Here is a 26,964-nt window from a genome sequence, read left to right on the forward strand (position 1 = left end):
AGGCCTCCAGCGTTTAAACAGTGCATAACAGATGCTTAGTTCAGGTTTGCTGACAAGATTTAGATAATCTAATATATATTAGTATAGTTTTGTTATAGGTACAACTTTTTAAAAAGAAATTTCCCATAGCCAAGTACAGTGGCTTATGCCCTGTAGTTGCAGCTACTCAGGAGGCTGAGGCAGGAGGATTGCTTGAGCCCAGGAGGTTGAGGCTGCAATGAGACATAATCATACCACCGCACTCCAGCCTGGGGTACAGAGTGAGACCTCGTCTCTTAAAAAAAAAAAAAAAAAAAAAGAAAATTGATAAGGTGATATCCCATTTGACTAAAAGTAGGTTCTTTTGTTTTGTCTAAAACCAACAAAATAGTATATGGCTTGTCTATCTTTTGTGAATATGTATGCCGCAAAATAAAACTAAATATTACCTTTATTTGCCTAATGACTATAAGCTGTTTCATGTATTATATAAAATGATTAAAATATTGTTATAGTTTCAATCAAATATTTAAAAAATTTTTCCACCCCCCCCCCTTTTTGTTTCCAGAAAGTGATGTGCCTACTCACTGTCCTAGTCAGTGGTGGCCATATGCCGGCCACTGTTACAAGATTCACAGAGATGAGAAGAAAATCCAGAGAGATGCTCTGACCACATGCAGGAAGGAAGGTGGTGACCTAGCAAGTATCCACACCATTGAGGAATTTGACTTTATTATCTCCCAGCTAGGATATGGTGAGAAGCCTGACAGTGATAATATACTTGGCCTTAATCCTGGGAGCACCCCTCTCTACCTACCTCTGGAAAATTTTATTAGAAACATCAAATTTAATCAATGTAAATTAATAATTCAATGAACAATGTATGAATTTAATCACAAATGCTAAAAATGCCACAATGTGAAAATTGTATAATAATTGAAAGAATTCTTATCACTGAAAGATAATTCAATTTTTTTCTTTTAATGTGTAATCCATTTATAGATAGTTTTAAAACATTATTTTTTAATGTATTATCTGGATTCAGAGCAGTCTACCTTACGCTTGTCAACAATGATTAATTCCTTGGAATTATCTATGTGTGTGTATGTGTGTATCTTCTTTTCTTAGGTCCATATTTTATCTCCTAAAAAAGATCTCTAAATGGACTGTTTCAGACTTTGGATTTCTTTCTTCTTTGTGAATGTAGCTGATGCTGGGAGGGTGTTGAACAGTGAAAAATATAGAATTTTTTTGTAATGGTTAGATGTCAGCCTAAACCTTTTAAAGAAATATATTTCTTGGCCAAGATACAGTGGCTCACGCCTATAATCCCACCACTTTGGGAGGCCAAGGTGGGAGGATAGCTTAAGCCCAAGAGTTTGAGGCCAGCCCAGGGAACATAGTAAGACCTCGTCTCTACTAAAAAAATTTTTTTCTAAGGAAATGTATGTCTCAATTTTAGGTGCATAATTAAAAATACATAGAAAATGTACTAACCAGAAAGAAAAAAATAGATGAATAAAATAAGTTGGGAATGCTTGTCCCGAAGACGAGCGACTTGAGAAACAGCATAATGATAATGGGCACTCAGCAGTGCTTGTTGATTAAATGATGATCATTTTCATCTTCCACTGATGAGGCTGCTGAATAGCTGCAGCTGCTCTTCATTTCCCCCCAGCAAAACAAGAGGAAATGGATGGTGGAGATGGTGGAGACAGCTTCCTGACACATAGTGCTTGGAAACTGATGGGGGCTGGGGGAGGAGAGGAAAAAGCAATTAACAAATAGATGAGAAAAAAACAGAGTAGTACCAGAGAAAGACTTAAAAGACCCCGAAACACTCCTACCCCTAGCACCTATCAAATGATATCCATCCTCCTGCGTTGACCACATTGAGTGTCTTAGGCCATAAGAATAGCCCAGCTGCAGCCTATGAACAATTTCTTGGGTATTCTGTGTCTACCTATCCTGGAAAATTCACACTAGAAGATAATAATGGAATCAGAACCGATATGTCTGAATAACAGTTACTTAAATTTAGTGTGGCACTTGTCATAGCCAGTAAAGTTTGCAAATGATTTAGCAGAAAACAGGTTAGTTAGGATGCTATAGAACTAGAGTGCACATTTAACTCTACTTTCTATAACATACTGTAGTAAAAGAAAGAAACCTGGTGTTTTTATTGCTATAATTATTTCAGGAAATTGGATGGTCAAAGTTGCTTTGCAATTCAGCTTGAGAATTAATAAATTAGAAAACCTTCCATTAAAATTACTGATAAGGTTTTATTTTAAGCAATAAAATAATAATAATACAAGTAAAGTTGTAGAGTTAAAATTATAGTTTCTAAAAAAAAGCCTAGAAATTTTTTTAGATGGTTGAGATGATAGCTTTTGTATTAATCGTGGAAGTATATTTCAAGTGAATACTTTGAGACCTTTACACGTAAGTTGTGATTATACCAATGAATACAACTTCCCCAACTGATTGATGAAAATCAGCATAACAACTTTATACTCACATCTTATATATTTTTCTAGGATCAAGATTGTGCTTAGGAATTGAAGGAGTTATAGGGGAAGAACAATTTAGTGAGAAATATGTATATAGAAAACTCTTAATACTATACTCTATGGGACTTAGGAAGTTAGTTTTTCTTTGATCTTCAATTGAAATCTTTGAGGGCTACATGAGGTCACTTGGAAGCCTATATTTGTTGCTGAAGAGATCACGATCTGCAAATCAAGTGAAAGAAGAAGAGGATCATCTTGGCAATGTCATTCATTCTCCACGGCACTGGAAACATCTGCCAGGGCTGGCGCCAGGCCAGCCAGCGACTTCTCCAAAAGCAAAGTTGAATGGCAACTTTCAGGAGGAAGAGACTAAACCGCTTAGGGAGATTCTTATATATTGTGATATTTTCCTCATTTTCTACCACAACATCATCTTTACAATACTTTGGCAACTAACTGTGTTATACCACTAAATGATCATACATCAAGCATTCACGATGGGACTCCCAGTTGTGTGAATTAGATAGATATTGATTTGTGTATGCTTTAACTTTTTTTTTTAATTTAGACAAGTTTATCTTTTAGCCATGACATCTTAAACCTTCATTGACTTTAACTTTGTCCCATTTTTGTTGTGATATTTAGGAATTTTTAGCATGGCACCTACTTATAAAATCAATAATGCTCTCCATAGAATTTCAAAACAAAATGGTCACATTTTAAATCTATATTGGTTGTTTTGGTTTTAACCTCATTTGTTATTGAAGTTTTGCTGGAATTTCATGGCATTTCATGGTGAAAATGATTACAGATTCGTTTGTGTGCACAGCCTAGGAAGTAGCTACCAAATGTCAGGCGCAAGTCTCACCTCTTGGTTTATAATTCTTTCACTACATAAATACTTTTCACTCTCAGTACACTGATTGATCTTTAACAGAAGCACCTAGAATGTTCTTGATAGCAACAGTCAGTAAAATAGAAGCTGTTTAAACTTTTTGTTATTTTAAAACATTCATCAATTTAATCATAGTCAAATAGATGTATATAAATAGGCTACCATATTTCCAATAATATGAGTGCAATTGACATGGTAAATTATTTGTAACAATAAAAGCAGCTTCGTAAGATAGAGCATAGTAATAGACCTACCTCAATTTTGTTTTTGTAACTGCCAGGAGATACAATCTATAATATTTCCGCTAAAGAATACAGTCATATTCACAATGTAAAGAGTACACTACACAACCTCAAGCTAACAAGGTAAAATGTAGTTGCCATCTAAGTCGACAGCATGTAGGTCAGATGAATACACATGAGGACTATCTTTCATGATGGTGATCATATCAAGGGAAGTAGAGCCCTGTTGATGAAGCAGAGTGCCTTCCGTTCCTTTTACCCCCCCAACCTTTGGAAAGCAACCTTGTATATACTACTGTGTGTTTCTTCCTGTTTAGAGCCAAATGATGAATTGTGGATTGGCTTAAATGACATTAAGATTCAAATGTACTTTGAGTGGAGTGATGGGACCCCTGTAACATTTACCAAATGGCTTCGTGGAGAACCAAGCCATGAAAACAACAGACAGGAAGATTGTGTGGTGATGAAAGGCAAGGTAAGGCTGCTTGAATTACTGATATTTATAATGAAAGTCACAGGGGATTTTTCCTTCTGTCCCACTCAATTACATATGTTTGTTTAGATTGTTTTTATTCTGCATAAATTGGCATGGATCAAAGGTGAACCAAAATTCAGATTTGATTTCTTGAATCCCTCTCAATTGTCTAGCAAAGTCAAATTTTTTTTTCTTTTTTGAGATGGAGTCTCGCTCTGTCGCCCAGGCTGGAGTGCAGTGGCGTGATCTCAGCTCACTGTGACCTCCACCTCCCTCGTTCAAGTGATTTTTCTGTCTCAGCCTCCCGAGTAGCTGGGACTACAGGCACGTGCCACCACACCCGGCTAATTTTTGTATTTTTAGTAGAGACAGGGTTTCACCATATCGGCTAGGCTGGTCTCAAACTCCTGACCTCATGATCTGCCTGCCTCAGCCTCCCAAAGTGCTGGAATTACAGGCGTGAGCCATCACACCCGACCCAAAGATAAATTTTCAAGAGGATCACTGAAGCGACAGACAGAAACTTTTGGTTCAAGGATGAAATTGGCCTATAACAAATACTCATATTGTTCCTATGGCACTATATATATGGCCATATATATATATAGTGCCATATTATAATGGTGTGTATATATATATATATATATATATATATATATATACCCAAGCTCTCATTTGACTAATTAAGCCATATATATATGATTATGTAGGTACATGTAAAAAGTGATTATAAGCCATATATATGATTACAAGAGACGTAACAAGAGATATATATGTATGTGTGTGTACATATATGTAAAAAGAGATCATAGCCCCATATATATATAAGAGATAAATATACACCGAGTAGATGCAGACCTACTTAGAACTATGGTAGATGAGGCCTGGAACCTGTACTTGGGGAGCTACATTCATTTTTTTCAGTTTATATGGAGATGTCATATGAAATGATGGTGTCTATGATTAAAATATGACCTTAGTGACTGAAAAATGTCATCAAATTTATCTTTTATTAATAGACAATAAACACAGTGATTAAGAGGCTGGGTTTTGCTGCATGACTGATGCCTTTATTTGCAAAGTGGAAATAAGAGCTGTAGTCAGCTCACCTGTGGATATGAGGTGTTTTGTTGTTGTTATAGCTTGTTTGTTTAAGACAGAGTCTTGCTCTGTCACCCAGGCTTCAGTGCAATGGTGCAATCTCAGCTCATTGCAGTCTTGACCTCCTGGGTTCAGGCCTTCCAAATAGCTGTGACTACAGGTGCATGCCACCATGCCTGGCTAAGTTTTTGTATTTTTGGTAGAGATGGGTTTTTGCCATGTTGCCCAAGCTAGTCTTGAACTCTTAAGCTCAAGCAATCCGCCCACCTCACCTTCCCAAAGTGTTGAGATTTCAGGCATGAGCCATTGTGCCAGGCCCAGGATATAGGTATTAAATAATGCATGTATAGTACACAGTTCCCAGCCCATATTTATTGTTCAATAATTTTTGTCATTATGGTTGTTTATTTTTGTCACTGTGGCTATTATTTTGTCATTGTGGTTGTTTTATCGTGATGGATTGAAAGTTTAAGAACATATTAGGTGTTAACTATCCAAAGAGTAGACAGAAGAAACCAGAAAGCAGCATGCTTGGAGGAGGTGAAAGGTCAGTGTGGTTGAAATCATGAAGTTAGAGCCGGAAGGGTGGGTAGGAACTGAGGTTCAAGAAATATGAATTGTCTCAGAGGGGTGAGACCAAAGTGGCAATTTATAAATATTACTCTGGCTAAAGGCTTCCGTATTAGATTGCATTGGGCCGAGACCAACTAAGAGATGGGGCATTAAAGACAGACAATACAGAAAACATTATTTATTTATTTATTTATTTATTTATTTATTTTTTGAGATGGAGTTTCGCTCTTGCTGCCCAGGCTAGAGTGCAATGGCACAATCTTGGCTCAATGCAACCTCTGCCTCGAGAGTTCAAGTGATTCTCCTGCCTCAGCCTCCTGAGTAGCCGAGATTACAGGTGTGCGCCACCACACTCAGCTAATTTTTTTGCATTATTAGTAGAGACAGGGTTTCACCATGTTGGCCAGGCTAGTCTTGAACTCCTGACCTCAGGTGATCCACCCGCCTCGGCCTCCCAGAGTGCTGGGATTATAGGCGTGAGCCACCGTGCTTGGCCCAGAAAACATTTTTTTTCAAGATGTTTAGCAGCAAAGGGAAGGAAAGGAGAGGTCCTGTTAACATGAAATCTCAAAGGAAAAGGGAGAGGATAGAATCTGAAGTAAAGTGGAAGATTGAGCCTCAGATCCAGGAGAAAACTCATCGGTAGAAATAGGAAGAAGGGAGGAAAGATGACTGCGGTTTCATAATGTTTTCAAGTTTGGTGTGTTGGGTGTGGGAGATTTTTCTGGATGGCTTATATGAACTTGATTAATTTGAAGACAGAGCTGACTACAGAGATTGATGAAGAGGCTGCATGCAAACCTTTTGTGAGCACCATCATCTAAGGACTTATAGACATTTTTAATTTCTCCCTGGATTCCTCTAAACAGTGGCTTGGACATCTCAGATATAAATTCATACTGGGGTTCCAATCTCTTTTTACATGTTTGTAGCCAGAGTCAAAATTACTGTTTACATGTGAGCATGTCAATTACCTTTCCTTTTGGTAGATGCTGTTTTCTCTCAATAACCTTGGATCTTAATTTTCCTCCTCTGAGGCACAGTTACAAGAAAATAACATCAAAGTCTAGAACTGGCCAGGCACAGTGGCTCACGCCTGTAATCCCAGCACTTTGGGAGGCCAAGGTGGGCGGATTGCCTGAGGTCAGGAGTTTGAGACCAGCCTGTCCAACATGGTGAAACCCCGTCTCTACTAAAAATACAAAAAATTAGCAGGGCGTGGTGGTGGGTGCCTGTAATCCTAGCTACTTGGGGGGCTGAGGCAGGAGAATCACTTGAACCTGGGAGGCAGAGGTTGCTATGAGCCAAGATGATGCCACTGCACTCCAGCCTGGGGGACAGAGTGAGACTCTGTCTCAAAAAAAAACAACAACAACTGATAATCCTTTATTTTTTTTCTCTCTGCTCCCTGCAGGATGGCTACTGGGCAGATCGGGGCTGTGAGTGGCCTCTTGGCTACATCTGCAAGATGAAATCACGAAGCCAAAGTCCAGAAATAGTGGAAGTCGAAGAAGGCTGCAAGAAAGTGAGTGCGCCATGCCCACAGTGACTTAAGCTGAGCACATATGAATTGATACAGTTGGCTTTATTTTTATGTGTGAAAGTGCCTTGTTATTGCAGTAGCCAAGGGTTTCCGCTGTCTCAATCTTCAGTGGCTTATTGTTAGTGTTTGATCTCACTGTTCTCCTTAAAGTTTTCTTTTTTTTTTTTTTTTTTTTTTTGAGGCGGAGTCTCGCTCTGTCGCCCGGACTGGAGTGCAGTGGCCAGATCTCAGCTCACTGCAAGCTCCGCCTCCCGGGTTCACACCATTCTCCTGCCTCAGCCTCTCGAGTAGCTGGGACTACAGGCGCCCGCCACCTCGCCCGGCTAGTTTTGTATTTTAGTAGAGACGGGGTTTCACCGTGTTAGCCAGGATGGTCTCGATCTCCTGACCTCGTGATCCGCCCATCTCGGCCTCCCAAAGTGCTGGGATTACAGGCTTGAGCCACCGCGCCCGGCTCTCCTTAAAGTTTTCTTTGGAAATTCTCTATAGTTGATATGGAGATACACAAGGCCAGTAGCTCCTTTCAGGATGTCTCGGGAATTGGAAGAGAGAGAACAGGAACTAAAAATGGCACATCAGAGAGAGTCTGGCTAAGTTGAGGACAGGCCACGGGAGAAGGTGTCATCCATAGTCTACTACAGTCTGTCATCCTATGGGTTGTTAAGAACATTTCCGGTAGATACCCGCAAGTTGCTGATAGCAAACGATCCTTAGTCATTTTTCCCCATTTATAATATTTCTGATGAGGCATCTCCTGGAGAGGATTCTTCTCAGTAGGTCACTGCAGTGGGGAGGTAGGAAATCCAGCCTCCAACTGGTACCCACATTAACTCAGTGGTCCCTGTGAAATAGTTTTTTAAAGCACACAGAAGCTTCAAAAACACAGGGTTTATGGTTTTCATTTTTCTGTTTGATTACTACTTCCTCTTTTCTCCTTTCTCATTTTCTTTGAATAGAAACGAAGTAGAAGCTATTTTTTTTTCCCGAGAGTATTACGTTGTGGTTACATAATCTTATAATACGTACCAGAAAGTGGATAATTTGCTACTATAAAATTAAACCATAAAGAAATAGAGCAGATAATGGAAAATCATAGCATGGAAGAGGCACAAAGGACCTGGGTGATTTCAAAGTTCCTCTTCTAAGTTTTGAATTCTGGAAACTTCAGCTCAGAGAAGCAATGTAGCTTTCTGATAGAAACAGAGGCAAGGTTATAACCCAGGTCTCCTGTCCCTAGACCACTATCCTTTGTTTCAGTTCCAACATACGTTCATATTCTTTGCCTGATCATATGCTTGCACAATAGTTTGTATATTACTGTCATTTTCTAAAATAACAAACCTTACATTTTATTACTTTTAATCAATCTAAGTTTTATTTTTTCTATTTTCCTACACATCTAAAATCTTGATAATAATCCTGTTTAATCATTAGGATGATAATAAAAATAAAATAATAGCAGTCCTTTATCAAGTACAATTATTGCATTCTAATAGATTTACAGGATTAATATTATAGTCCTGATTAAAAGAAGAGGAAACTGAAGCACAAAGAGTTTAAACAACTTTACCACTTTAAAAACACCTGTTGTTGACTCTTCCTTAAAATGGATTGTTTTCTCATATGGTTTGTTGTTGTTGTTGTTTTTGAGACAGAGTCTTGCCCTGTTGTCCAGGCTGGAATGCAGTGACACGATCTCAGCTCACCACAACCTCCGCCACATGGGTTCACGCAATTCTGCTGCCTCAGCCTCCCAAGTAGCTGGGGCTATAGGCACGTGCCATCACGCTCAGCTAATTTTTGCATTTTCAGTAGAAACAGGGTTTCACCATGTTGGCCAGGGTGGTCTTGAACTCCTGACCTCAAGTGATCCACCCGCCTCGTCCTTCCAAAGCGCTGGGATTACAGGTGTGAGCCACTGCTCCTGGCCAGTTTGTTGTTTTTGGTTGTGATTTAGTGATCTCTCCATCCCCACCCGTCTCCCCAAACGTCACAGTCTCTCTTGACCTGGTTGGTGGGCGTATTTCTGATGTGTGGTTTTGCATTCTACTTCTTGGAGTGCTTTAGAGATTCTCCTTTTACAGATTAAGTATGACTTTAATTTTTTGGCTGTGGATTCCTATGCAATGTGGATAGCATAAACTTGGAACTGTCACTCATCTGTGGCACAAACTTGGTATTTATTTTCAAACTCAGGAATTGTTTTTTTCTGGTACTCAGAACCCCAGGTAGATGATAAGACACTGTCATTTCCTGGTTCTGTGGGCAGAATGTTCTAGTTCTCCTTTAACCAAGGGGTTATAGGGGTTAGTGGTTATCATTTTTATACAAGGACCTCAGTTTCAACTCCCTGCCTCAAGTGAGACAAAGGCCAAATATCATATTCTGTGTGGACACTAACACCATAGCCCCTAGGACCTTAATTAAGGATCTCATATATCCTTGGCCGACAACAATTTAGTTTGTGCATTTTCCATTCAGCTTTTAGTATTCTACTAAATTTGGGTATCTGGAGATTTCCCCCTTCTACCTTTCAAACTCTAGTATGGATTTTTCATTTATTGTTATGTTTTTATTTAGCATTTCTTTCTTTCTTCCCATCTTTCCTTCTTTCCTTCTTTCCTTCTTTCCTTCTTTCCTTCTTTCCTTCTTTCCTTCCTTCCTTCCTTCCTTCCTTCCTTCCTTCCTTCCTTCTTTCTTTCGACAGGGTCTCACTTTGTCACCCAGGCTCGAGTGCAGTGGTGTGATTGATTGTGGCTCACTGTAGCCTCGACCTCCTTGGCTCAGTCAATCCTCCTGCCTCAGCTTCTTGAATAGCTGGGACTACAGGCACATGCCATCATGCCTAGCTAATTTTATAAAATTTTCTGTAAAGATAGGGACTCCCTATGTTGCCCAGGCTGGTCTTGAACTCCTGGGCTCAAGCCATCCTGCCACCTTGGACTCCCAAAGTGCTGGGATTACAGGCATGAGCCACTATGCCTGGCCATTTCTGTGTATTTGGAGTATGGGAGAAGGAGGAACAATGCTGAATCATGCTGCCTGAAGTTTGAAAAGTGGTCTCCTATGACCAAATGATGTAGCTTTATACCTATCTTCTAGTATTGTCTTCCATAGGCAACTAGGCTTGCGCTTCCCCAAATTCTTTCCTGTGGTTACTTATTCTAAAACTGGTATCTTAGCCATTCTGTTCAGTTTCCTCAGTGAACATTTCACAAATAGTTTTTGTTGCAGGATAAATTAGAAGCAGGATACATTAGAAGGGCACATGATTGCCCCTAATTATGTGCATAATTTGTCATAAGAGGAATGATGTACTACTGTTTCTTTTATTCGTTTATGTATATAATTTTCATTGCATTTCAGATTCTTCAGAGTTGTGTTCTTTAGACATTCCTATTGTTTATCCAATAGTTTCATGATAGAAAAAGTATTAAAATAATATTTTCTAAGGCCGGGCACAGTGGCCAGGTGTGGTGGCATGTGCCTGTAATCCCAGCTACTCTGGAGGCTGAGGCAGGAGAATTGCTTGAACCTGGGAGGCGGAGGTTGCAATGAGCCAAGATTGCATCATTGCATTCCAGCCTGGGCAACAAGAGCAAAACTCCATTTCAAATAATAATAATAATAATATCTTATAATATATATGCATGAACTCTGCTCATTTATTCATTGCTTGATAACATTAATAGGGCTGGAAAAAACATCACTTTTACTGCTATATGATTGGACATACGCTTTCAACATTTGCAGAAGCAAACCAAACCTGTAATAATGAGAATGCTTATTTAACAACTATTGAAGACAGGTATGTAACTATTTTAATTTCATTTAAAAATATGTCAAATAGAAAAAAGTTTCAGAAAAGCCCAAGTATGAATGTACTCTAAATTTCTGTGCATACTATGTGTGATCTTGAGGTATGATTTGTAAAGGTAGAAACATTAAAAATAATATTCTTATTTGGATTCCTTATTGCAAACATTATAAACCGTTTTTGCTAAATTTAGTAATATAAAGCAACATTCAGAACAGTTTACAAATAATAATCTAGTAAATGTAGTTTATAGAGCTAACTTTTTAATGATCCATTATATGTTGAATTTTTTAAAGCAGGAAAGTAACTAAAAGTTATCAGCTCAAAATCACATTATATCTTTACCACTCTGTCCACCAAAAAAGAAGGCAAAGAGATTTACTGAATAATTCATTCATTCTTTCCATTCTTCCATTCTTTGCTTTGCTAGGTTAACAGACTCATCGGTCAGGAAAATCACACGGACATAGAGAAGTTTATGTGATTTTTTATCTCTACGGTCCCATCTATTTTTAAGATTTATTTATTTACTCTTCACCTACTCTACGCAAATCTCTAGATTAGCCACAGAAGAAAGTTTCCAAAAATGGAGAAGTATCTATTTCACTTGCAGTAAAGAAGTAATGAAATTATGGAGTTTTAGTACAATAAGTTATATTTACTGGAGTTTCGAGGCAGACCGAATAACATGTAGGGGATACTGTTGATATTAAAATCTTTGGATAAAATGAGAGATGTCATAACCTTTCATAGTTTTTATAAAAGAACTGTATTTCTATCCACATGCTGCTTTCATGTGTAATGAAATGTCTAATATATGGTAGTAGCACCCTAATACGATGCTGACATCTAAAACTCAGAACATAGGTACTTTTTATCTTCTGTGAGTGAGGTGAACTGCTCACCTTTAGGTACCATGAGATCATACTCTGGTCTGCACTATAATTGATCTTTTGGTCTATTGGTGTATTATGTACATGATTTCACTATATTTTTTTCCTTATGTATCTTCTGTAATATTTATCCTCAGGAGTTCACTAACTCTGTTGTTAAATATGGTTTAGAGACATTTAAGGAAACTAAATCGAGTTTGGAACTTTTAATTTTTTTGGTTTGTTTTGTTTAGGGAATAAAATGATTTACACTATGGTCAAATAAAATGTTGTATTGCTGTTAGGTTTCTCTGTATTATCTTCCTGCTCTCTCTGAAGTCATCTACAACTCTCTTCGTTCCTGGAAACTTCAGACACCATTTTTCTTTTTCTCGAAAGACAGATTTTTGCCTATGTTGCTGCCTCCATTGTTTGGTTTGTCATTTCAGACACATTTTTGGTGCCTTGTCAACCGAATTTTATTGTTCCCAGATTAATGCCAAATGCACAGACAAGAATCCAAAGGGAGAGACAGTGTTAGAATTCATGATTCTGCTTCTCATTCTTTCTGGAGATTGAGTCTCTGCTTCTCTATATGTCTTGATAATTTTCTCTTTTGTTTCAGAGCTGAGATATGAGAGAATAAAATTGAGCGGGGAAATTCATGCAGATTATTCCATGGGTATTATCCTTGATAACGTTACTAACCTTGAACTTGCTTAATCAATAATTCAGTAGAACTATTTGAAGAGTGGACTGATTTTTTAAAACACTGTATTTTAAAACGCAATAGTTTTCTTCTTTGTATTCTCAAAATTCTGTGATATTTTTAGAAGAGGCAGAGGGGCTGGCGAGGGCTAGAGGGAGTTGGTTTGAGTATATCTGAATGATTTTATATACTCAGTTATATGGTATTTTTCCATCATAAGCTCACATTTCCTTGGTGAAAATGTGTATAATGTAGATGACATACAGATATAACACAATATATTTGAATTACCAATTCAATTATAGCTGAAACATGGAACTGAGATAGTTTTCATATTGATAATTTTGAAAATTGGCATAAATGTTTGGAAAACTGAATTGAATGTTAATTCTTCTTTTTAAAGATATGAACAAGCGTTCCTGACTAGTTTCGTTGGCTTAAGGCCTGAAAAATATTTCTGGACAGGACTTTCAGATATACAAACCAAAGGAACTTTTCAATGGACCATCGAGGAAGAGGTTCGGTTCACCCACTGGAATTCGGATATGCCAGGTATGGGCAGCGCTTAGGTTGAGGGTTGCGTTCACCCTACGAATCCATTGGATAAAGTCTGTTATTCCTCCGGGTACCTCTCCAAATAGACTAGGTAAATTAATCATGCTTTTAGTAACAGTTTATCTTTCATTCTCTTTTGTTTTTTCTTTTCTTCTCCCCCCTCCCCAAAATTTCCCAATAAGTTTAGTGTTCTAAAGAAAAAAGGAAGAAAAGTTTGCTAGGTATCTTGCTAGGTTATCTGGTACTGGTCTACTTAAAACCTATTCATGAAATTCTCAGTGGTCACAAATGTTTCAAATGATTGACTTCTTTTTTTTTTTTTTTTTTGAGACAGAGCCTCACTCGGTCGCTCAGGCTGGAGTACAGTGGCACCATCTTGGCTAAGTGCAACCTCAGCCTTCCAGGTTCAAGCAATTCTCGTGCCTCAGCCTCCAGAGTAGCTGGGACCACAGGCATGTACCACCACGCCTGGTTGATTTTTGTATTTTTAGTAGAAACGGGGTTTCACCATGTTGGCCAGGCTGGTCTCGAACTCCTGGTCTCAAGTGATCTACTTGCCTCGGCCTCGCAAAGTGCTGGGGTTACAGGAGTGAGCCACTGTGCCTGTCCTGGTTGACTTATTTCTGAAAACCTAAAACTGTATTAAATGGACATAAAACTTTTCAGGGCAATTAGGAGTTGAAATATTAGAGTGCTTGGGTGGTGCAGCAAAGGACATTGCTCATGCAGAACTTGTTATTTCCGTATCTTCCATGTGCTACCATGTTTAGTCTTTTATTTGCCTTGGATTTTATTTTATCCTCATAAAAACCCTGCCAGTTACCTGGCTTCAGTATCTTCATTTAAAAGAAGTGGAGGTCAGGCGCAGTGGCTGTAATCCCAACACTTTGGGAGGAGGAGGCGGGAAGATCACCTGAGGTCAGGAGATCGAGACTAGCTTGGCCAACATAGTGAAACCCCATCTCTACTAAAAATACAAAAATTAGCCAAGTGCAGTGGTGTATGCCTGTAATCCCAGCTACTTGGGAGGCTGAGGCAGGAGAATCACTTGAATCTGGGAGGCGGAGGTTGCAGTGAGCTGAGATTGTGCCATTGTACTCCAGCCTGGGCGACAAGAGCAAAACTCCATTAAAAGAAAAAAAAAAAAAAGTGGAAACTGAGACTCAGGAAGTTTATGTGACTAGAAAGTTTCCAAGCATGGATTTACACTAATCTGTGTCATCCCCAAATCTGTGCTACTTACACTCGCACCACCCTGCTTGCCTCTCTCTATATTTTGATTTACCTTCTCTAGTAAGATGTTGTAAGTTGTTTCTGAAATAGTCTCTGAAAGATTCTTTGACTTTGTATACAGTGGTATCACTAGCACACAACATTGTTTAGTATGACCACACACAGAGAAATTTCAACATCCCTTATAGCAAATATTTCATTGTACTTGGGTGAAAAGCTAAAAAATAATAGCTCAAGTCTATCAATTTACTACCTGACCTAATATGTCCTAATCTTCAGTGTTCTATAATTTGCATTATCAGTTTTCAATAAGGGAAACAGATCAGTAACCTAAATAGTGTGATTCTTGTTTATGGAATTATTGAACTTTCTGAACCATGGCAAGATTTCAGTTGATTTAAGAAGTAACTGGATGGTGTATTAAGAGCTGAGTACACACTTTAAAAACACATCTTGGCAGTAGTGATATGTCTTACTCTGTAAGTGAAACTGCTTAAGTTTGCCTGTGGTGTCATCCAGCAGCAGGATTCTGAGAGTGAGCCCTGGAATGTCCTTAGTGAAAAACAATGGTTGGAACTGGAACAGAACCCAGTTGCAACCATTGTCATGGTATATCCTTGATGGAAGGACGGTGGCTGGCCTCTTTGGCTGAGTTTACAGCTTCAGGAGGAGTGGGCAAGGAGCCTGGGGCTTGGGCCTGAGCATCAGGTCAACTGAACTGATTCTGATGGTTAACGGGACGCCATAGCCTCTGTAGTCATCTATTCCACAGTTACCAGGTTTTAACTGGGTGCTGCAAAGAGAAAGAGACAATCTTCGGAATCAGGGAAAACCCTTGAGGTGTCAGGGAATCAGCGATTTCAGAGAAAATATTCTAAAAAAGGTGTACCTCCCCAAAACTTCATGAATGACTTCTCAGCACTTCATGTTCTTTAAAAGTCTAATAATAAAAAAAATGACTTCATCCTAGCAGTGAGGAATCCTGATGCTTTCAAAGCTCTGTCTTAGTTAATTGCTATTTGGAAATAACCTTGACTGTAAGACAGAACTATTCAGCTCAGTGCATCCTCATTTTGTTTTATGTACTTCTTTGTTAAAGCTGGCATTCCTAAAGCTCTATGAGGCAGGTCTTGGTATTTGCATTTGAAGCAAGTTCAGAGTGTTTGAGTAACTTACCTAAAATCTCCAGTTGAGGCGTGCCTCATTTTGAAATCTGTGAAAAACTTTGGTCCTGGAAAACCTATGTGGACCTTAGCGGGAGGAAAAGAATCTTAAAGAATTAAAAAAGAAAGAAAGAAGGGAGAAAACCAAAAAGGGGAGGAAGGGAAGAAGGAAAGAAAGAGGGAAGGAAGGAAGGGAGGAAGGAAGGGAAGGAGGGGAGGAAGGAACGAAAGGAGGAAAGAAGGGAAGAAGGAAGGGAGGAAGGAAGGAGGGAGAGAGAGAGAGAAAGAGTAAACTACTATCTTTGCCATTATTGTGAATTTGATAATATAAAATATTTTATCATGAAATGCCTGTGTGTGGGGCACTTTGCCAAATGTTAGAAATATAGTGTTAAAAACCCTCCAACATTTGAGATCATTTTGGGTTGGGGTTATAGACCACACAAATAAAAATCAAACTGATTCTAAACAGCACAGACCAGTTGCTGAATGCCCCTGGCATGGCCGGCTGCATCTCCTTGTCACGTGCAGGTTTCACCACATCCCTGACACTCAGTTCTGAGTGCCTTCTGTGAGCATGGCAGGCCTTCGGCAGGCACTTGTCAAGTGAATTCTACTTTATATATTTAATACAGGGCGAAAGCCAGGGTGTGTTGCCATGAGAACCGGGATTGCAGGGGGCTTATGGGATGTTTTGAAATGTGATGAAAAGGCAAAATTTGTGTGCAAGCACTGGGCAGAAGGAGTAACCCACCCGCCGAAGCCCACGACGACTCCTGAACCCAAATGTCCGGAGGATTGGGGCGCCAGCAGTAGAACGAGTTTGTGTTTCAAGGTGAGTATCAATTATAAAGCTGATAAGAGAATCTGGAGTATGCTTCAGCCTAAAGAATCACCTAAGGACATAAAAAACAAACAAACAAACAAACAACAAAAAACCAAAACACTGTGCCCAGACTCCACCCGTAGGTATTTAGAAAGTCTGATTTGATTAACCCGGGGATCAGGTGTTTTAGAAGAGCTCCTTGGGTGGATGCATTTAGACCCACAAATGCAACCAACAACATAAACACAGTGCACAGAGGTTTTTTCTCACCTGCTCTGCCACTATCCCCTCCTCTCTGCTTCTCTCCTTTCTCCCAGGCCTTCTAGATCTACCTCCTTCCTCTCCCCTCTTCCCCCCTTCCTCCCTCCCTTCCTTCCCCCCTTACCCTCCCTTCCTCTGTTCCTTCCTTCCTCCCTTCCTTCTTTTCTCTCTTCCTCCTTCTTCCCTCCTCCCCTTCCCCATCCGCTCCTCCACTCCTCCTCCTCTCTCCTCCTCCTCCTCCTCCTCCTTCTTCTTCTTCTTCTTCTTCTTCTTCTTCTTCTTCTTCTTCTTCTCCTCTCTATCTCTCTCTCTATCTCTATCTATCTCTCTCTCTCTCTCTCTCTCTCTCTCTCTCTCCCCCCTTCTTTTTCTTTCTCCAATGGGGTCTTGCTCTGTCATCTAAGCTGGAATACAGTGGTACAGTCATGGCTCACTGCAGCCTCAAACTTCTGGGCTCAAGTGCTCCTCCCACCTAAGCCTCCCAGGTAGCTACAAGTATGCACCACCATGCCTAGCTAATTTTTAAAATCTTATTTTAAGTAAAGATGGGTCTCACTATGTTGCCCAGGCTAGTCTCAAACTCCTGGCATCAATTGATCCTCCCACACAGACCTCCAAAAGCTCTGGAATTACAGGCATGGGCCACTGCACCCAGCCTCTTTTTGTCTTGATAGAAATTTCTGTTTCCTGTCACACTGTTGTATTGCAATTCATTTTTTTTCCATGCTCTTGAGCCCAAGTTTTAGCTAACAAAATTGATAAAGTGTTCTACAATAGTGCCACAGAGGTATTCTAAAGCGAGTACTCCCTTTTTCTGATTTAACCCTGATGATTATAATGATGGGTGAGGAAAGGAAATGATAGGTTGGGGCACATGGCTTTTCAATGCCCATTAAATGACAATTCAATATTCTACCACTATGTAATACATTCATAGTTTAGGCCATTCGTTTCCTCTTTATGCAATCAAATTCACTAAAGCCAACAACCAGACAAAAAAAAGAAACCCAGAAAATAACAAACAAAAACCCCAATGAATTAAGGATTTGGGTCTTTTACTCTCTCTCTTTTATAGGTCACATCCTTTCTAGAGAAAGTTAGACTTGGCCAAATACAGAAATGTACCTACTATATTAGTCTGTTCTCACACTGCTATAAAGATACTGCCTGAGACTGGGTAATTTAAAAAGGAAAGAGGTTGAATTGACTCCCAGTTCCACATGGTTGGAGAGGCCTCAGGAAACTTAGCATCATGGTGGAAGGGGAAGCAAGCACCTTATTCACAGGGTGGCAGGACAGAGAAGACCATTTGAGAGTGTAGGAGAAGCTACTACATGTAAAACCATCAGATCTTCTGAGAAGTCATTCACAAGAACAGCATGGGGGAAACTGCCTTCATACTCCACTTCCCTCCCTCAATGTGGGGATTGCAGGTCCCTCCTTCGACATGTGGGGATTACAGTTTGAGATGGGATTTGGGTGGGGACACAGAGTCAAACCATATTACCTACCTACTGCTTAATGATACTGTTTTCTAATAGTCCTGCTCCCTGTACTTCTTTTATTCAATCCCTTTGAATGGCATATAGCCATGACATGCCCTGTAAGACAGTTTGGCATGGCTGATAAAGAATTTGCATCAGGATGAGGCTATGTAGTCTTTTCTAACTCAAGAGGAGTATGGTTAATTGAGCTGGTCACTCCCACTAATAAAAATAGGAATCCAGAAAGTCTTCAGTCCAGATTGGCCATCAGATTTAATAACACAATTTACATAGAAGGCGGTGTATTGGGCTAAGACAGAAGAGATTTGTAAATGAATTATTTGAGGACTAACACAAAGAAAATCGAGTATTTTATTGTTACCTCTGGAAACTTTTGAGTTACTACACAAAGGCCGGATTCATCTTATTCCTAGCCTTCGCCTGAGGATGTTAGGCTATGGAGATTTATTGCAGTTTTTCGAGAGAATCAGCAGTTTTACCCAGAGCTGAGAAGTGAACCAGGGGCTTCATTAGAGAGAATTTTCAGGTGGATGTTCAACAAATCAAAACATGTGCTTGACTAGAAATTAGGTGGTTTTAGAGGTACTTGGTGTAGGGTTTGTTTGGAAATATATAGACCGCCTTTATAAATATTAAGGTGTGAGAATTATTAATGAAATTCAGCTGATAGTAAATTTAGTTAAAAAATAAAATCTTATATCATAGTCTAGCAAGTTGAGGCATCATAGGAGTCTGGGATATACTGATGTGGATACTTACTTAAACACCTTTATCCAGATAGCTTGAGTCAAGTTAGGGTCAAGGTGAAGGTTGTCTTCGGCTGCTTAATGACAACTTGGGCAACCATAGTGCCTTGGAAGCAAATTTTTTTTCCCATAAGCCTGTGATGTGGGGGCCATAACTCATGAGGACCAATGCATGAGAATTAGAAAAGTCAATGGCCACAAATACCTCCTTTCTATTTGCATACTGGTGGGTGTGTCCCAGACTGTCACTGTTGACTGCATTTCACTATTCTCTCTGCAGTCCTCTGAATGTTATGACCCAATTCCTAAATCATATAATCTTTTAAATTTAATTTAGCTCATAACTCCCTGCCAGGTGGGTATCTGTGGTTGCATGTGCTTCAATAGCTCTTGAAATGTACAACTACAATGAAAAATACAAGGCGGTATTGAAGGACATCACCAACAAAATGTTGAAACGTTGCCAGGTTATTCATTGTTTAAGCTGAACACAATAACAAACTGTGCACAGTTTTAGGAAAGTTATTTTCCTTAAAATTCTTCTTATTCATGTTTACTTTCTTTGTATCAAAAGCTTCTTTCATTTTTTTCCATCTCAATGCCACTTTTTACACTTAACCAAATTAATCTTGTCTTCTACAAAGAGCTGTATATGTAACCCATATGCCTAAAGTTCCTAAGATTTTCATCTAATTTCTCTTATGCTACAAAATAATTTTATTTTCTAAGGTTTTCTCAACAAAATAATCCCCCAAGTTTTGTTTACCCAACTATTCACTCATAAATTGATTTTAAAGCAAAAGAATTACATTGTTTTGGGTCATTACAATGTTTTGTTTTTCTGTAAATGAACTCTCATCAAAAGTAAATAATTATTTCTCTTAATTTGATAAACTACAAAGTGTAAAATAATTTTTGTAACCATATCATCATCAGCTGTATGCAAAAGGAAAACATGAGAAGAAAACGTGGTTTGAATCTCGAGATTTTTGTCGAGCTCTGGGTGGAGACTTAGCTAGCATCAATAACAAAGAGGAACAGCAAACGATATGGCGATTAATCACGTAAGTGGTATTTTATGGATTACTCCTTTTGTTATCTAGTTGGTGCTTATGAAGTTGAGAAAATTTGTCTGTTTCTGAAATTGTTGTCTCAGGATGCTAGTTTGAGCACCTGTATCATCTCCAAAATCTGTGCGCCCTGTTTGATCTAGTTTTACTTTCAAATCCTTTAATTTTATAAGTGTAAATTCTGCTATGACTTGCTCTATAAAAGTTCAAGATGCTTAATACATACTTATCTTTCAATACTATATAATTATTTACTCTCAGGCAGTGGCCTGTTTTAAAGATATTTATGGGATATACCAAAATGCACATCTATTGCATAAGTCTTCTATCTAGCTGTTAAATCTCTTTACTTGTGTACTATTAATTTATGTTTTGGAGGTAACTTTCAAATGTGGTTAGTCCTCATTAGTTACTGGACTTGCTTCATGCAATAGCTTATGCTTGCTTTGTGTTTTGGATTTCATAGAGCTAGTGGAAGCTACCACGAACTGTTTTGGTTGGGATTGACATATGGAAGCCCTTCAGAAGGCTTTACTTGGAGTGATGGTTCTCCTGTGAGTAATTTCACTTACTATATAAGTTTCTTACTTTATCATGTATTTATTTTGATGTTATCTTTTTATTTAATCCAAACTTTTAGTAAGACAGGTCATTATGATAGCCACTATCCTGCCATGCAAAGTTGATGTGCAGGTAAACTTCCTAAAACTTGAATGTTTTATACCCTCTTATAGAACAATAGAAATGGAGACATTTTTGATATTCCCACTAATAATGATTAGGCTTCGTCGGACTTCTCCATTTCCAGGAATGAAGAAGTGAGAGCTTCTGGCACGTGCTGGCAATATTTAGAAGCTCTAGTCATCACAAGAAGTGATTTTGTATAATTTCAGTTCTACCTCTTAATTTCAGTTCTGCCTCCACCAGCAACTTTAATGAGGTGGTTTATTTGATGGCTTCATTGACATTTGGGTTTTATATTTACATCTCTGGAAAACACATCACCGTGCTTAGTCCAAAACCCTGTGGGTTATGACTCCACACTGAAAACTCCATAGAGGTCCTAGACCCAGGGCCTCCATTTGTTTCTACTGTTCATTTTGGCAAAGTTTAGTAGCTCTGTTAGCAATATTTTCTGGGTCTTTTTCTTTTGCAAGAAGAATTAATTTTATTTCTTTATCCTACACATTTAATAAAGAGAAAAATTCCAAGTAACACACTGAAATATTATCCTTTCCAATGGGTTGTAAAATTTAGGAACTCCCAATACTGAGAAGTGGAACTTTGTTGCCAAGTTTTCCTATATATAAACCCCATTTGCATCCCTTGGATCCATTCTATTTAATAAGAGTAAAGAAAATGTTATAAAATTGTTATAATAATCAATTGTGTACGCTATTCAACATCGCAAGTTTCCGTGTGATGAAAGCTATTTCTTTTCTACTCATATTTGTGAACTGTGCTTTCAAAGCAAAGCTATTGTGAAAAAAAAGTAAATTGATAAAACAATGCAAATATATCTTTCCTTTTCTGTTTGAATGAATGATTGACATTGGCTTGATACAAATGGTTAATGGTTGTCGTTTGATGTTTCTAATATAGGTTTCATATGAAAATTGGGCTTATGGAGAACCTAATAATTATCAAAATGTTGAATACTGTGGTGAGCTGAAAGGAGATCCTAGTATGTCTTGGAATGATATTAATTGTGAACACCTTAACAACTGGATTTGCCAGATACAAAAAGGTATGATCACCTCTTCTCTCCTTTATCTCAGCTTGGTAGACTAACCTCCTGACACCCCAGTATCTTTCCTTTATTAGCAGAAGCTAACAAACAAAATAACAGAATCAGGGAACGGTCAGTGGCCATCATGGCATAGGATAAGCATGAAGTTGATAAGCACAGATAAATGTGCCAAAGGAACAGAGAAGATCAAAAGGCCACCCAGGAGTTCTGGGCAAGAGTCACATCCTCCCAAGTAGTTCCCAAGAGCAGCTCTGATCCTGGCCCAGGTTCCATAGCAGTAGAAGTTTGTGGGTGTCCTAGGCCGTAAGTAGAATAATGCAAATGCAACCTCCGTTTTGGAATTTTCACCTTCTGACCTACGTTAATCATCAAATAGGCGAACATTTCCCCAAGTCTGAATATTCTAAGTATTGATTTCTCAGATAAATGTTCAACACAGTGAACAATCACCCTGGAGTGGCCTCTGATGCTATGAGCCCCACCATGTTATTGATGGTCAAACAATATACATGCTGACAGTCATTATCTGGGACTCAGAAAGTTCTACATATCCAAGTCAGGCTAGAGGATCCGAGTTCTAATGTTAAGAGAAACCAACACACCAACCGTCAAATAAACAAACCTACCCTCGAACCAAAATATACCTCAATACCTCCGTTGTAAATGGATAAATGGAACCACATTGCCCTCTGCTCTTGGGGAATCTTGGCAACCATTTCAGCTCTATAGCTGGAGATGCCTTCCTGCTTTGTTTATTTTCCATCCTCCTGCTTATTATTGCTTTCAAAGTTTCCAGAATAGAAGTTGTCAGTGGTGGTCCATTGTCCTTTAACGGTCTCTTAGCTACCAATGGCTAGTATCCTTTTTGCATTATTGTAGCTCTACTCTTGCAGATGTTAAATTCATTAACCCAAAAGCTAGGTAACCTGAGTCCCTTTATCAGCGTTCAACAAAATCCAGATATGTCATTATCTAATATGTCATTTCTTTCCAACTAATTGGAAAGAAAAATATTTCATTTAACTTTTAGTAAATCATACATTTAAAAAAAAACAGATTTTCTTAAAGAAAATACATTTTCTATTTTATAAATATTTTATAAACAAACAGTTCACATTTAATCTTTCAACTAATGAAATCATAAATAATTTCACAGATTATAAGATGTCTGACTGAAAAACGAACATCTGTTAAACACCTATTACATACCAATAACTCACGTGTTTTCACAAACTGATCTATTTGGTTTAGTTGACAAAATTAAGGCTAAATGATTGAAACCCAGGCTTGGGATTTGAAGCTAGGCTTTCTGATTCTAAAACTCATGTTCTTTTTTTTTTTTTTTTTCCTTTATATGATGCTACTTGTGCCTGAAAACTGTGGTGGCTGTAATTTCTGGTGGCTATGATTGCACCTGATTTGTTTAAGTCTTCACTTCTAATTCTCTTTTCCTTCATTCTGCTCTCCACAACATGATGTACAAATTGGAGAAAGAAAGGGAAGGGAAAAAACAGAACAACTAAGTTTTTAGGAATATTGATGCATGAAAATAGTGAATATAGAAGGAAATGTAATTAGCAGAAGTTTAAGTACACTTTATTTCTACTTTGCTCTTGTTTTACAGGACAAACACCAAAACCTGAGCCAACGCCAGCTCCTCAAGACAGTAGGTGTTTTCTTATTTTCTGATCTCTGTACTGATAACCCTTTCCCTGCCTCTTTTTTTTTTCTCAATGAAAAAATTACTTGCCCTAGGAAGGTAGAGGGCAGAAGTCCTTGATACCTATGAGTGAGAATGTCATGGAAGTTTGGGTCTTCCTCTCCAGAGAGAAGCTCATATGCACAAACATAAGGCATGTTAATACAGTTTCTCAAGGGTTCATGAATCAATTCCAAGGTCCCGGGTTCTTCTTCTTTAGCACATATATTAATGTCCACTGGCTGCTGTAACCAGTTACCAGGAACTTGGTGGCTTAAAATAACACGCAGTTACTCCCTTACAGTTCTGGAAGTCAGAAATCTGGAATCAATTTCACTGGGCCAAAATCCAGATGTTGGCAGGACCACGCTCCCGTTAGGGGCTCTAAGGGAGAATCTCTTTCCTTGCCTTTATAAACCAGCATCTAGAGCTGCATTCTGTGAACTCATCTGCTCATGGCCCCTTCCTCCTTCAAAACCAGCAATGTAGCATCTTCTTCCAGTGATCACATTGCCTCTTTCTCTTTTAGTCAAATGTCCCTCCGCCCCTCTGCATAAGAATACTTGTTATTACATTTAGGGCCCACCTAGACGATCCAGGATAACCCTCCCATCTCTCAAGATCCTAACTTAATCATGACTATAAAGTCCTATTTTCCATATAAGCTAACATTCATAAGTTCCAGGGGTTAGGAACTAGATATCTTTGGGGGCTTTTATTCAACCTACTGTAGCACAGAACTATGGAACCCCATGTGTTGGAAAAAGGCTGAGGGACCCACTTTATAGGTGAATTCCTTACTTCTACCCTGAAGCACCCAAGTCCATCTATTAGAAGTTTTGCTTTTTTTTTTTTTTCTTCTTATACTGGGGTGAAAACTGCTTTCTCATAGTTCCCACTCCTTTGATCTAGAATATTGTGAGTGCATTGTATATAAATCCTCACAGCTATGCTATCGTATTGATGAGAGTGACATCCAGAGTTCTTTTACCCGGTAATGGCATATGGGACTTAGCTGGGAATACAAAATGGGTCCTTTTTACTGGGTTGGTAGAAAGTGGATATTTTGGCTGAGGATTCAAATGTCTGTATTTGATGTGGACATTCTGCTGTTGTGGTCTCTCAGAGTTGCAGACACCTCTTGATATAGCAGCTCTATCCCTTTCACCTTTGCGTGCTACACACACCAGATTCTTGAATTTGTCTGTGTAAAATTCATGGCCTTTTCTCGTTAACCTTTCAGATCCACCAGTCACTGAAGATGGGTGGGTTATTTACAAAGACTACCAGTATTATTTCAGCAAAGAGAAGGAAACCATGGACAATGCACGAGCGTTTTGCAAGAGGAATTTTGGTGATCTTGTTTCTATTCGAAGTGAAAGTGAAAAGAAATTTCTATGGAAATATGTAAGAGCATCAATACATTTTTTAATGTTAACAGTTTTGGGGGGAACAGGTGGTGTTTGGTTATATGGAAAAGTTCTTTAGTGGTGACTTCTGAGATTTTGGTACACCTGTCACCTGAGCAGTGTACACTGTACTGAATGTGTAGTCTTTTATTCCTCACCCCCCTCTTACCTGTCCTCAAGTCCCCAAAGTCCATTGTATCATTCTTATGCCTTTGCATCCTCATAGCTTAGCTTCCACTTATGAGTGAGAATATACGATGTTTGGTTTTCCATTCCTAAGTTACTTCACTTAGAAAAATGGTCTCCAGTTCCATCCAGGTTGCTGCAAATGTCATTATTTCATTCCTGAGTAGTATTCCATAGTATGCATATACCACATTTTCTTTATCCACTTATTGGCTGATGGGCATTTAGGCTGGTTCCATATTTCTGCGATTGCAAATTGTGCCAATATTAAAAACGTCTGTGCAAATGTCTTTTTCATATAATGACTTATTTTCCTCTGGGTAGATACCCAGTAGTGGGATTGCTGGATCAAATTGTGTTTCTACTTTTAGTTCTGTGAGGAATCTCCATACTGTTTTGTAGAGTTGCTGTACTAGTTTACATTCCCACCAGCAAGGTAAAAGTGTTTCGTTTTCACAACATCCATGCCAACATCTATTATATTTTTATTTTTTAATTATAGCCATTCTTGCAGGAGTAAGGTGGTGTCACATTGTGATTTTTGATTTACATTTCCCTGATAATTTGTGATGTTGAGCATTTTTTCATAGAGCATCATTGATTTAAGGATGGAACAGTGACATATGATACACATAATGTCTACCATTGGTACCCCCAGCACAATTTCTAATTATGTGCTGAATTTGCACCTCCAAAGGTCAAGTAAAGATGGAAATGCAGGAGGAGGAGGAGGTCATAACACAAGTTATGCCCTATTGTTTAAATATTTAGTGCAGAATTGCAGAACTCAGAATAATTTTTTGTTTGTTTGTTTTTGAGACAGTGTCTCGCTGTGTTGCCCCAGCTGGAGTACAGTGGCATGATCTTGGCTCACTGCAACCTCCGCCTACTGGGTTCAAGCAGTTCTCCTGCTTCAGCCTTCCGAACAGCTGGGACTACAGGTGCATACCACCATGCCTGGCTAATTTTTGTGTTTTTAGTAGAGACAGGGTTTCACCATGTTGGCCAAGCTGTTCTTGAACTCCTGACCCTAAGTGATCTGCCTGCCCTGGCCTCCCAAGTTGCTGGGATTGCAGGCGTGAACCACTGTGGCCAGTCCCAGAACCATTTTTTAGCCTGGATTTTGTGACGATCCATACTTGTTGGCCTTGAGTTCACTAATTTGATTTGCAAAGATTATAATTCTTACCTAGTTGTTATATGTCAGTCTTGGACCCTTTGTGTATCATACAGCTTAATTTTTAATTAAAAAATCTGGCTTACTTGGCCCAAATTGTTGGCCAACATATAACACAGTTTGATTATTTATTATAATCATCTTTCTTGGTTGTAACAAAATTGTGATGCCATCGATATACCTATCACTGAAGGTATAATTTATTTTTATAATTTATTTTTTCCGAGAGTGCTTTGTTCGGTATCTTTCTGATTAAAATTCTTCATGACCTCATTGCCAGAGAGGAGGTAACAGAGAGAAGCAGGAAAAAATAAGTTGAACAGTACTGAAATAATAAAAATGCATTTGACTTATAAAGGTACTAGAGTATACTCTGGCTTGCCATCATCTTGTGGATATAGCTTGCTTTGAAATTCTCAAGATGTTTGCTAATATTGCACAAATATATATATGAAAATCAAATATATCTATATATAGTGAAATAGTACATTATAATGAAATTAATACATTTTGGGGTTCCTTTCCTTGCTCATGAATACACATATTCTCCCAAGTTTGAAGAACAGATATATCCTCCTTATATGCAGATATAAATTATATATATGTAATATATACATAAGATATGTATAAAATCAATATTTAAATAATATATATAAATATATGTA

General features: G+C 38.5%; 1 protein-coding gene across 1 annotated transcript in view; it reads left to right on the top strand.

The window, feature by feature from the left end:
- MRC1 (mannose receptor C-type 1) overlaps nucleotides 1-26,964 on the top strand; it is a 101,871-nt gene that overhangs the window by 39,433 nt on the left and 35,474 nt on the right. The window contains exons 7-17 of the mRNA XM_017869208.1: nucleotides 548-733; nucleotides 3,947-4,104; nucleotides 7,193-7,303; nucleotides 11,014-11,129; nucleotides 13,123-13,271; nucleotides 16,306-16,505; nucleotides 19,945-20,072; nucleotides 20,545-20,632; nucleotides 21,681-21,825; nucleotides 23,453-23,494; nucleotides 24,771-24,934. Of these exons, the coding sequence (XP_017724697.1) occupies nucleotides 548-733; nucleotides 3,947-4,104; nucleotides 7,193-7,303; nucleotides 11,014-11,129; nucleotides 13,123-13,271; nucleotides 16,306-16,505; nucleotides 19,945-20,072; nucleotides 20,545-20,632; nucleotides 21,681-21,825; nucleotides 23,453-23,494; nucleotides 24,771-24,934 (1,487 nt within the window). The remainder of the gene's footprint in view (nucleotides 1-547; nucleotides 734-3,946; nucleotides 4,105-7,192; nucleotides 7,304-11,013; nucleotides 11,130-13,122; nucleotides 13,272-16,305; nucleotides 16,506-19,944; nucleotides 20,073-20,544; nucleotides 20,633-21,680; nucleotides 21,826-23,452; nucleotides 23,495-24,770; nucleotides 24,935-26,964) is intronic.

Source organism: Rhinopithecus bieti, unplaced genomic scaffold, assembly GCF_001698545.2.
Source record: "Rhinopithecus bieti isolate Rb0 unplaced genomic scaffold, ASM169854v2 scaffold_3043, whole genome shotgun sequence".
Classification (NCBI taxonomy): domain Eukaryota; kingdom Metazoa; phylum Chordata; class Mammalia; order Primates; family Cercopithecidae; genus Rhinopithecus; species Rhinopithecus bieti.